General features: G+C 39.0%; 1 protein-coding gene and 1 long non-coding RNA gene across 2 annotated transcripts; both read right to left on the reverse strand.

Moving 5' to 3' along the window:
- Positions 1-977: 977 nt before the first annotated feature.
- si:ch211-286b4.4 (uncharacterized) lies at positions 978-10,822 on the reverse strand. The gene is made up of 16 exons (XM_053506916.1): positions 10,678-10,822; positions 10,460-10,586; positions 10,018-10,229; positions 8,183-8,345; positions 8,017-8,090; positions 7,770-7,930; positions 7,574-7,664; positions 7,359-7,489; positions 6,065-6,296; positions 5,348-5,674; positions 2,783-2,886; positions 2,600-2,706; positions 2,437-2,516; positions 2,296-2,327; positions 1,617-1,899; positions 978-1,278 (listed from the first exon to the last, which is right to left on the reverse strand). Exons 1-15 carry the CDS (start codon positions 10,820-10,822, stop codon positions 1,618-1,620), a joined length of 2,268 nt encoding a protein of 755 aa, XP_053362891.1. The 3' UTR covers positions 978-1,278; position 1,617.
- A 176-nt stretch (positions 10,823-10,998) lies between these two features.
- Positions 10,999-11,688, reverse strand: LOC128533095 (uncharacterized). Its single transcript, XR_008361341.1, has 3 exons — positions 11,586-11,688; positions 11,237-11,384; positions 10,999-11,125 (listed from the first exon to the last, which is right to left on the reverse strand). It is a non-coding gene; the product is annotated as an uncharacterized LOC128533095 (long non-coding RNA).
- Positions 11,689-12,328: the final 640 nt, after the last annotated feature.

Here is a 12,328-nt window from a genome sequence, read left to right on the forward strand (position 1 = left end):
TCTTAATACAGCAAGAACAACTGCAAAATATGAGGCGTGACATTTGCCACTGCAGCAGTAGGAGCAGCTGAAAGGTATGCCGAGTGTGTCACTGTCACACTTCTTTGAATTAATCTAAGCGATAAGAATGAGACAGAATGCAGCCAGGATAACTTGTAGGTAGTGTATCAGCACTGATAGGAAATGAGAGAATACTCAGCTGGCCCTTCCCAATCTGTTCGCAGTCTGTCCGGGAGGAATACTTTGCCCTGCATGCTCTGGGGATGAGCTTACTGAGTGCATTGATGACATGACACACATCAATCTGCAATCTGTGTCCTGTCAATCTTTTAGGATTTTTAAAACAAGCCCAAACTAATACATTGTCGGTTGAATGTCGGTTTCAATGCTAGGTTGTTGGATAAAAGACTATTTAAAGCAAGCATCATCTGTTATCTTATTTCATGTGGACGTGTTGATTAAACGCAACACAAGAACCACAGGGGATTAAACGCTGACCCACAAAACAAGATCACGAGCATGTTTTGATTCGCCAGGCCTTGTTTTCCTCAAGAGACCAAGTCCAAGTTTTCATTATTAATAATGAGATCGAAATAAATAACACTTAAAAAAGTATGTGAATTTTATTATCTGTGGAATTAAAAAAAATAAAACATAATGCCAGGTAAACTGCAAATAGTATCTATTTTGATATAGCATATTTGTCAAAAGGTACATTTACATAAAAACCAGTATAGTTTTTAAATACATTAATGTGTGTTCTTTTGTCCTGCTGTATGGTAAATCTTTAATATTATACATATATTCTGTTGTAATTTATGAGGTGTGTTCAAGTCAAACCATGACTTTTGTTTGTGCAGAATAATAAAACAGTTATGAGATTATAACTACCTTATTTCAAGGAATTCCAGTGTTACATAGTGTACATAGAAACATATATACTGTAAATATAAAGATACATTTAAATACATTTTGGGCATGTATACAGTAACCCTGTACATAGTTTCATCAAACAGTTTAAGACCAAAGAAAGAAAAGGTTTAAATTCTTTATTAAATATTCAACATTGGGCACTGGTGGCTCAGTGGTAGGTGTTTCATCTGCTTTGTGGAAGGCCACAGTTCAATTCCCATCCAGTGCCCAAACCGTAGCCACGGGATGCGATCCCAAGCCCTGGTAAAATGGGATGGTCACCTCAGGACGGGCATCCGGCATAAAACCTGTGCCAAACTTGCGGACCAAGTGTCCGCTGTGGCGACCCCATCTTGCTGGGAGCAGCTGAAAGACCAATAATATTCAAGATTGTGCACAATTTCTAGGTCATTTTTTTTTTACTTAAGTACATTTGTAATATTAACTTTTTTAATTGCTTTAATTTTAAAAGGTCAGATTTTACCCTAAGTTATCATTTCATATACTGAAGCACATGTTTAGATGGCATTGTGAATGGTGCAACTCACAACAGCTTGAGTGCATGCTTTTCATGTAAATATTTTCAATATTCTTCCTTTCACTCAAGGAACTGCTGATAAAAATGGATCTTAAGGGATTATGATAAACCGAATTTACAGCTATAGAAAGTAATATAGAAAAAGAGTTGGTTCCTTTGAAATCACCTTAAGTCATCGTATCATTTTCCCCAGCAGCTTCATCCAAGTATTTACTGTGCTGTTTATTGCTGAGGAACTGCTCAGTCATCACTCCCTGGTTGTCAGCTGGCTTGACCGTGTGTTTGCTCATGGGCTGGCTGTCTGCATGTATTTGTTCTGTTCTTTGGGGTGGACTTTCTTCCTGACACACAGTTCTCTGTGCTGCAGTGAAGTTAGACAGCCTGTCTTTCATTTCCTTCAGTCTCTGCTCTACTGTGTCCTGCTGACACTTTAACACCAATGCTTGCTCCTGCAATGAAAGACAAAGTCTCACTAAGAATGACTAAGAGTGAGCAAAGGACAGACATAGATGCCAATAGAAAGGGTGAAGCTGAATGACAAAAAACAAGTGAAAAGAGAGAGAGAGAGAAAACGAGATGCATAGACTGAGAGACAGTGGTTGTTGATCATCAAAGCCCACTAGACATTAGAGCCAAAAATAGCAAAGCTTGACTGAAAAAATGAAAAGAATTATACTGTGAAACAGTCATTTTAGGAAAAAGCAGGCTATAGATTTGAGTTTCACTAAGATGTTTATTTAAAACAATAAATTAGCTGTATATGAAAAAAGCAGCTCCAGAATAAATTTGTATTATTATGAATTAAAAAATTTATTTTCAGTACATCAATTAAAATAAATTCTTACCTGTTGTAGAACATTGCTCATTTGACCAGGATCTGGAACAAAACAAGAATTAATGATTAAAATACCTGATTTAGCCTTTATAAAAGAAATTTCATTATGACATTCTTTAATTTGTAGCATTAATCAGTTTAAAGATCTTACTCTCTGCAGAACTGTTTGTTGGTGAAAGTTTTTGTTCTTGAAGGAAGTGCTCAAGTTTAAAGTATTTATACTTCTGCAATCTATGATTGGATAGAAAACATGAATAACAGACATGCTTATGTTGATTTTAATAGAAAGTATTTAAATTAGATTGAGAACAAACCTTTCTGCTAATAAAGTTTGGGAGAATCGAGTTTCTGGTGGAACTTTAACACTGAAAAAGTCCTCCACTATTGTTCCAAAGGCAACTTGTTGGTTCTCCTCCTTAATCTGTAAGTATGGTAAAAATCGTTATAAAAGTCTAGAGGTGGGTTTACAGTGTTACAAATGCATTGAGTGGAATTACCTTGCATTCCTGCTGCTCCTGAGTAAAGGAGAGCTGGAATAACTGCATACTCAGTGCAGATATAGCTGAGTGGAGAGCACCCATGAAGTGTTGAGGAGCAGAGCCTGAGAGTATAAGAGAAAGTTTAAAGATGCTTAAACGTCTAGCACGGTTATTGTCTTATTAATATAAAAAGTGGAGCAATACTAAAAAAATCTATATTTTTCAACAAGACATTTTATGTGTCAAAATCTTTATCAACTTAAGTTTGTCATTTGATACAGTTAAACTAACAAGGAATAGGCACTGTATTAAGGTTTAGATATGTTGTAGTCCTGTAGTATATGTAAAAAATTATTTTCTGTTTGCATGTAAAAGATCAAGACTGGTTTATTTTTATTATTTTATAATTTTTATTTTCTTTTATCCATCCATCCATTTATCCATCTTCAACTGCTTATCCAAAGTCAGGTCGCGGGGGTAGCAGTTCCAGCAGGGAACCCCAAACTTCCCTTTTCCCAGTCACCTCAACTAACTCTGACTGGGGATCTCGAGGCATTCCCAGGCCAGTGTGGAGATATAATCTCTTCATCTAGTTCTTGGCCTGCCCCGTGGTCTCCTTCCAACTGGACGTGCCAAGAACACCTCCCTAGGGAAGCGTCCTGGTGACATCCTTCCTAACTACAGGTGTCCACCACGCTGTTTGAAGGTTACCGCCCCTTGAGACACCCAAAACCTTAAGACCACAGCTCACAGCTGCAGCTTCAGCAATAGAAGCTTTGAACATTGACCACTCTGATTCAATTTCCCCAGCTCCTACAGGGAGTTGAAGGCCTTTCGGACAGGGGCCTCCCCTAGACTTATCAATTTACCCGCACTACTCCTTTAGGCTTACCAGGTCTGTCCAGTGGCCTCCCCTGCCACCTGACCCAACTCACCACCAGATGGTAATTAGTTAACAGGTCCGCCCCTCTCTTCACCTTAGTGTCCAAGACATATGGCCTTAGGTCAGATGATACGATCACAAAATCTATTAATGACCTTCAGCCTAAGGTGCTCTGGTACCAAGTACACTTACAGTATGAGCATCTCTAAACTCAAACATGGTATTTGTTATGGACAATCCATGACTAGCACTAAATCCAGTAACAACACACCGCTTGGGTTTAGACCAGGAAGGCCGTTTCTCCCAACCATGCCCCTCCAGGTATCTCTGTCATTACCCACATGTGCGTTGAAGTCTCCCAGCAAGACTATGGAATCCCCTACTGGGGCCTTATGAAGTACTCCATTCAGAGTCTCCAAGAAGGAAAGATACTCTGAACTACTGTTTGGAGCATAAGCATAGACAACAGTGAGAGTTTTCCCCAGCATGGTCCTCAGGCACAGAGAGACGACCGTCTTGTCCACTGAAGTAAACTTCAACGTCATGGCACTCTCCCGCGGACTCGTGAGTATCCCTACATCCGCTTGAGGCCTCACACCCTGGGCAACTCCGGACAGGAACAAAGTCCAACCCCTATCCAGGAGTATGAATCCCGAGTCGAGGCACTGTGTCGAGGTAAGCCCCACCAGATCTAACTGATAATGCTCCTGCACGAGCTCTGGCTCCTTCCTCCACAGAAAAGTGACGTTCCACGTCCCCAGAGCCAGCTTCTGCCGCCTGGGTCTGGTCCGTTGAGGTCCTCGGCATTCACTGCTACCCAAATAGCATCTAACCCCATCGGTTTCTCTCGCAGGTGGTGGGTCCACGAGATTGGGGAGGGACAGCTGCTTACATTGCTCTTTCAGGCTGTGCCCGGCTTGGCCCCGTAGCAGACCTGGCCACCAGGTGCTCGCTAATGGGCCCTCTGTCCAGGCCTGACTTCAGACATGGGCCCTGGGCTTCTTCCAGGCAGGGTCACTTCTCTCCCTCCTCTTTTTTTCAGGTTTTTTTTTAAACCATACTTAGTCTGGCCCCTCGTCTGAGAACAATTTGCCTTGGGGGACCCTACCCTGGAGCACATGGATCCAGACAACACCGATCCCAGGTTCATGAGGGCATGCAAACCTCTCTACCGCGATAAGGTGGTTCCCGGAGAGAATTTTTGCAATAAAATTTATGCTAAGTTGATGTGCATAAAAACCCTTATTATAAAAACCCTATATTTTCTCCTGTATTTATTTAGAGAAAAATAAATTTAACCCTTTAACATCCTCTCAAAGAACCAAAAGTCTTATGGTGCAACAATGCACATGTTGTTTGCCATTTAATCTGTTGTACTTCTTGTATGTTACAAAGTATTTAAAAAAAGCATACCATGTAAAGACACAGCAACAGCTAGTGATTCTTTAGTATAGGATACCCCAACTGAGTGGTGGAGATGGCTCAATTGGGTTAAGCACTACACATTTTTAATTTTCAAGATAGTGATTCAAAAGTGAGCAGAAAGTTAAAGGGGTAAAGTGAATGGCTGATTGCCTGATGCTCTAGGTTTCATTATCAGTGTTGTATTATGATGTTTGTAATTTGTATAGTTATGCAGTAGAAAGTTATGACCTAGGTTAGTGGGACATCTGGTAATTTAGTGACCTCCATGTACGCACCTGAGCTAATGTAGGCCATCGAGTGTAATAGAACTGAGATAAATTGGCCAGCATTTTGAAGTTTGCTCTCGAGGATATACAAGATCTGATTGGATGTGTCGTAGTAAAACTCTTTGTTGCAATAGGCTAGCAGAGAACCAGTGCATGTGACTGGAAGAGCCTTAGCCAGAAGCAGCATGACTGGAGGGAACAAGCAAACTCGGCTTAGCAGCTGTACAACATGGCAGCCGAAAAGGAACACTGCGAAGTGTCCTGGAGAAAGGTTGTCGAGAGCAAAAGGAATCAACTTTGCTGGTGCTGTGTTATCAGGAATTGCCAAAGAAGAACCTGGAAGACACAAGTCAACAAATAGAATAAGCCCTACATATAATCCATAGCAGGTCTTTATTTAACAGGTATTTGTTGTAAAAAATAAATAAAATAAAATAAAATAAAATAAAAACCTTTTAGGAATATATTATTATATATAATTATGCATTTTGGTTCCTGTCACAACAGTGTCATGCTATTTAGTTTGTGTAAGTTTTAGTTTTGCTGTTACTGTAAATACGCGTTTCTCAATGATAATTTTAAAATTGCAGGTAATTATAAAGAAACTATTCTATGACAAGATGTGGCCAGACCTATGGCTACTAAATAATTTAAATATGTTTTATTTTAAGGTATAATAAACTAATATTTCTAATACAAATCTAAAGAAAAACTAAAAAGTCATACTTGTATCTTCCTGAGCTTTGGACCTGTGGCTGAGGGCTTGCAGAGACTGCTGTATGTCCTGCAGAGTTCTGGTGAGAGGTGTGAGTGCTACCAGCTTGGCCAGATCCTCTTCACTCACACAGGGAACTGTACTCGAAAGGGGAACTGAGAGATATTTCCTTTCACCTGGACCAGAAAAAGCTGCTTCTGAGTCTGGCTGTGCTTTCAGTTCACACATGTCAGTTGAAGAAATCTGCAATAGGTCACAGACTGACTAATCAAAATTTAGGAATTGATACGGTGGCCCTGAAGTGCAAAACAAATTAACAAAACTGAAAACAAAAAAACAAAACTGAAAACAAATTAACAAAACGGAAAACAAAACAACAAATTCAAAACCAAATTAACAAATCCGAAAACAAACTAACAAAAACAAAAACATAACAACAAAACCCAAAACAAAATAACAAATTAGTTTTGGGTTTTGTTATTTTGTTTTGGGTTTTAATTTTTTGTTTTTAAATTTATTATTTTGTTCTCTGTTTTGTTAATTTGGTTTTTAATTTGTTATTTTGTTTTGGGTTTTGTTGTTTTGTTTTTGTTATTTTGTCTTTTAATTTACTTTGTTTTCAGTTTTGTTAATTTGTTTTGCACTTTACGGCCACCGTAAATTGAAGGATAACCCTGCAAATATAAATAACTATAAAAATATAAATGTTTATAAATACATTATTAAACTCTATAGACCTGAGGAACATCATCAATGGGCAACTCTGGTCTTTGAGAGCCACAGCCCTGCATGTTTTCCACTGCTCACTGTTGATTACCTGGAACAGGTTTGTTCAGACAACCGGAAGGTAAAGGATATCAATTTACTTTGGATTCCCCCAGTCCGCCCTCATTTTAGATTGTATCTTCCAGTTTCTGATTGACTGAACATACCTGATTCACATAATTAGGAGTGAGTAGTGCAAGCGTAATTGGAAAAATTGCATGGATGCGACTCTCAAGGACCAGGGTTGGCCACCCCTGTGCAACCTTTTTTTACACTGAAATTCATTCAGCTCTTTCACTGATTCGGCCTGGGTTTTATTCACGGTCAAGAAACCAACCTCTGCTTTTGGAGACTGCACCTATTTCTGTAGATATATTTTACTATATTTATAAACTATATTTCTGTAGATGTTTTGTAGAATTTCCATTTATTTTTCTAAAACAATTCATAGAATTTGTTATTTAGCAATTATACAGAAGATTTTAGCAATGAAAGTCAATAATGTTGAACATTAATGATCCATGTTTCAGTGTAGCTAACCTGGGTGTTTCTGGTGTCGATTTGACTCTCTCTGCTGTGCTGTTGCTGCTGCCAGGCTTCTCTGTTCAGTCTAAACAATACAGCCTCTAAAGCCTTCAGCACAGCCTCCATCAAGCCCATCGATGACTCCACTATAACATGCACATGCACACAAACACTGACTACTGACCTTTGACCAGCTCACATACACCAGTCATTAATCTTTAAAGACATACCAGAAATTGATTCCTTCTTGGCTTGTGCATTACTTTCTAGCAGTTTCTTCAACTGGATCAGTTTTGCTGGCTCCATGTTCTCCATAACATCCTAACAATCACAATGCACATAAAAAAAACACTGCACTAGACAAAGACAAAGTCAATTTTGCAATTTATTTTATATTGTATAACAGACCGAATCCATGTCTCTCACCCTCAGTGCATCGGTCTGTTGACTGATATTCCTGTAGAACTCCTGTGTATCTTTGCGATGCTTAGCCAGCTGTGATGCCAGATGCAAATTCTGGTCCTCTAATTTATCATACAGTGTTTTCACATTGAACCCTTCCAGCTCCATGAATATATTTTTTAACCCTTAAGGTGTTGTTTTATTACAAATTAGTAAAAGGCAAAAATCAAAGTTGTATTTGGAAAACTGTATTGTATTGTATATTGGTCACCTTTGCACACAGCAGGTTCTTCATCTTCTGCACCCTCACCCATTCCCCTGAGTCCCAGTCCAGTGTTATCCATGCTGTCAGACAAGAACAACAACAAAAACAAAATACATTATTAAGCATGCACAAAGTAGTCAGGGCTATTCAGTTACCTTGAATGCTGACTTACCAATCTCCATTGTAGACATATGCTACAGGAACAATAGGTTCTCCCAAGCTGCGCCATTTAGGTTTAGGTCTGCCTTTAGCAATGAGATTGGCATGATTTGGCCTCAAAAGCACAGCAGACAGAGTCAACACAACTATTAATAACACTATCAGTGCCAATACACCTGTAGATTGAAGAAAGAAAAAAAGTTGCATCATCATTACATCCGTATGTTAGTAATACCTACATTATGATTTACCCATGATTAACTGTAATGTTGATGATGAGGTCACTGTTATACTGTGTATTTAGGGTTATGTCAAAGATCAGTATATGGCAAAAAGTATATGACTATCACACCAATATTTGCATATTCTAAAACAATGGACTGTTGTCACAGCATGCAATCTTCTTGGAAAGCTTTGGAGCATGGCTCTGGGGATTTGTGCTCATTCACTCACAAGAGCATTAGTGGGGTCAGGCATGGATGTCAAGTGTGAAGATCTGGTGCACGGTTACCATTTCAATTATTCCCAAAGGTGTTCAGTGTAGTTGCCCCCAAGACTTGAGTCACTACAATCTTAGCAGACCCTGCCTTTATGGAGCTTGCTTTGTGCACAGAAGCATTACCATAATAATTATAGTGTTTTGAAGTGGAACCTGTTATAGATATTGCTGCAAATGGCCTGTATACCTTCTTCTTTTAGTCTTTGATCCTGTTGTTCAATGTATTGTATTCTTATATGTAAAATATATATTTTTTTATATGGTGGCACAATTGCTTAATGTTTAGCACTGTTGTCTCGCACCTTCAGGGTTAATTCAATTCAATTCAATTCAATTTTATTTGTATAGCGCTTTTAGCAATTTTCATTGCCGCAAAGCAGCTTTACATAGTCAAAAGAATTATTTAGGTTTGTATGAAATGTGAATTTGTATGAATCAAAATGGTCAGTTTGTCCCTGGTGAGCAAGCCGAGGGCGACAGTGGCAAGGAAAAACTCCCTGAGATGGTAATAGGAAGAAACCTTGAGAGGAACCAGACTCAACAGGGAACCCATCCTCATTTGGGTGAAACAAAAAGCAGTAAATGATCTGCATTTATACAAAGGGTTAAGGGGTTTAAGTCCTGCCTTTTGGGCTCTGTGCATTTTGCATGTTCTCCCTGTGCTTGGTGGGTTTCCCCCAGGCTTCCTCCCACAATCCTAAGACATGCACATTAGCTGTCGTTTCCAAATTGCCCGTGGTGTGTGAGTGAGTGTGAATTTAAACATGCTTGTGGCCTGCAATAGACAGGCACCCAGCCCAGGGTGTACCCTGCCTAGTGCCCCAAGTTTCCTGGAATCAGTTTCAGACTTGCTGTACAGGTAAGAGGTACAGTATAGAGAATGAGTAAGAGACATTTTTTTGTTTTTGTTTTTATGTAAAGCTTTTGTCTTAACCAGTTTTTTTCCTTGTATTTCAATGGGACCTTTCTGGCTAAAAAAAACATTAATAATTATTTGTTTTGGCCTTTTAGTTTAAATAAAGAATACATTTCTTACCTAGCATACATACATTAGATGTTCCAGACAACTATGTGCTTCTATCCCTGTTGTCACCATTTGGGAAAGTACACATTTCGTATGGGTGCGATGAAAAACATAAGTTTCACCATATTGTGTACCAGTGGTGTGGCACAGACTTGCCTACTCTAAACCTCAGTTCCAAAATCTTATTTGGCCTGAAGAAGCATGCAGAATGGATCATTTGTACAAGAACATTGGAGCCATTTCTGCCAGTCCTAAATGCTAAATTTGGAGTCTTCCTATACGACAGCTATTACTGAATGTAATTTTAATGGACAAGCACACACACCTCCAATTGTGCCCCAGTCAGGCAGCAAGTTGAGGCGCTGATGTTTCACAATCCCATGTCGTACCAGCTGAGCTGGTGAAGTGGGCTGGAAGACGGCTCCAGTAGGATCACACTGAGTGCCCTCCTCTTTTACGACAACTATCAGGCTCCAGTCTGGCACTGCATTGTCAAGGAACACATACTTCCCTGGCTCCATGAATACATGGGCAAATCTAAAAAAAAAAAAAAAAGAAGAAAAAAACAGAAACCAACTGTTAAGGTCTAGATCACCTGGTCTAATTCTATACAAAATCAAAGAGTGAAATTTAAGAATTTTGAGATTTGCACATTTAAGAAGTGCACTAATATTATAGATTATCTACAGTATACCTAATTAGCAATTGAATTAAAATTTTAGCCAAATTACCGGCCTTTGTTACTGCATATAAATTAGTGATCATACCTGGTGGAATTAAATTGGGAATGTTTGACAAGGCGTTCCAGTCGTCTGAATGCACCAGAGTCCCAGGCAGGGTTACTGCTGAACAAATGGTTCTTTTGATAGACTGGAAAGTGGCTGAGGAGACGGTCTGGATTCATAATCAATAGAGTGACATTACATACTATAAATACAGTGGTTTATAAATACTTAAGAAGAAATTGTTTGTAAAAATATCCCACCTGTGTAGTTGATGGTAAGCTGAAAGATGAGCATGTCATTGGGGGAAAGGCAGGCTATGGGGTTGGGAATGCGAGGAAGAGGCTCTGAGATCAGTAATCCTACCTCATGGGTGTGTCTTCTCTTCCTTGGATGTCCATCTAGCATTTCAAATGGCTCTGATAAGAGATACAGTATAACTAGGTATCAGATAACAGACATCACTTATCATGTTTCCATCTTTTACATTATTGGGTACTTACATACAGTATTTTTTAGGGTGCAAATATTTTAGAAAGAAATAATAAACTGGGCCATGTAATATCTGTTTGAGTTACCAGATAAAAATAAGTCAATAAACACAGGATCCTTTAAAATCCAACCAAACAGTCCATCAGAAGAAAACTGGACAAAGTGGATCTTTCCGAAGCGGTTGATATGACTGTCAGGCCCCAGTATGTTCATCATATTCTAAAAAGAGAAACGAGAGTTGATTAATGCATCTCGCACTGAGGACAGGACTGAAGTTAGCACTGTAAGGGGAAGAGAAAAAAACAACATACACAAATACACATTACTCACTCTGCTTCTGATCCTGTTTTCATCCATCATTTTGATCCTGAGCACCAGCTGTCCATTTGGAGTCAGTCTGGCAGATAGCACAGGCAGCGCTGACAAGCATGAAGAGTTACACAACTCCTCCGCAGAGACGTACATCTCACAGTGACAACTGCCGTGAAACAGACAACTGTCTTTTATCATCGTCCACATACACTAGAGCTGATTACAAAATACAGTAAAAGTACGATATCATAACCCCCTATACTGTAAATGCATTGATTTATTATGCAAAGATGATTATTTAAGTTTTTTTTTTTACTTATGCTGTATTTAAGCTAATAACAATGAAGGACACCTTTAGAGTACTCACATGCCCAAGCCTACATCCAGACTTCCACCATAAGGTCCACAAGTAATGTTGCATGAGTATTTGGTGGGACTGACACAGTCTTGTGATGAAGCTAGTCTCACTTGTCCAGTTCCACAACGTTGGCTCACCTTCAAAAGGGGGCAAAAAATTTATCATGCTTTTCATTAATGATTTATAAAATAATGCAGTAATGTCAATGAATATTTTATAGCCGCAGGTCAATCTACTGTACATCGGATGCTTTATATAGCTATTGAAGACATGCAATTTATGCAGTACAGTATGTAAATACGAGACCATATTTCCTGCTAATTTAAGTAAACCATTATCGATAGTAACAATAAAAATCAGATCATTTGCCATACTTCTGTGTCATATCCACTGTGTCATTCATTTGGCCCAGTTTTGATTATCTTATGTTTTATTGACACTGTTGTTTATATGGGCTTTTTCTTATTAAAATTAATTTGTGACATAACTATACATGCAGGGTATGCCATGTGGATTAGGTGTACAGAGTCTAAGCAACATTTACAATCTGATATCTCGGCGTGGGTGAGTGAATGACTGAGTTCTCCTACCTCGGGTTGACAGTCTAGATCACTGTCACCACTGAAACTTTTAAAGTCCAGTTCATTGTAAAAGACATAACCAGCTTTACACACGCAGGAACCGTCAGAGTGCTGGAATGCCCGGTTTTTGCCTATGCACTTGCACGAGGATGCACCTGATCAAAAACACCA

This window comes from Clarias gariepinus, chromosome 11 (assembly GCF_024256425.1).
Source record: "Clarias gariepinus isolate MV-2021 ecotype Netherlands chromosome 11, CGAR_prim_01v2, whole genome shotgun sequence".
Taxonomy (NCBI): domain Eukaryota; kingdom Metazoa; phylum Chordata; class Actinopteri; order Siluriformes; family Clariidae; genus Clarias; species Clarias gariepinus.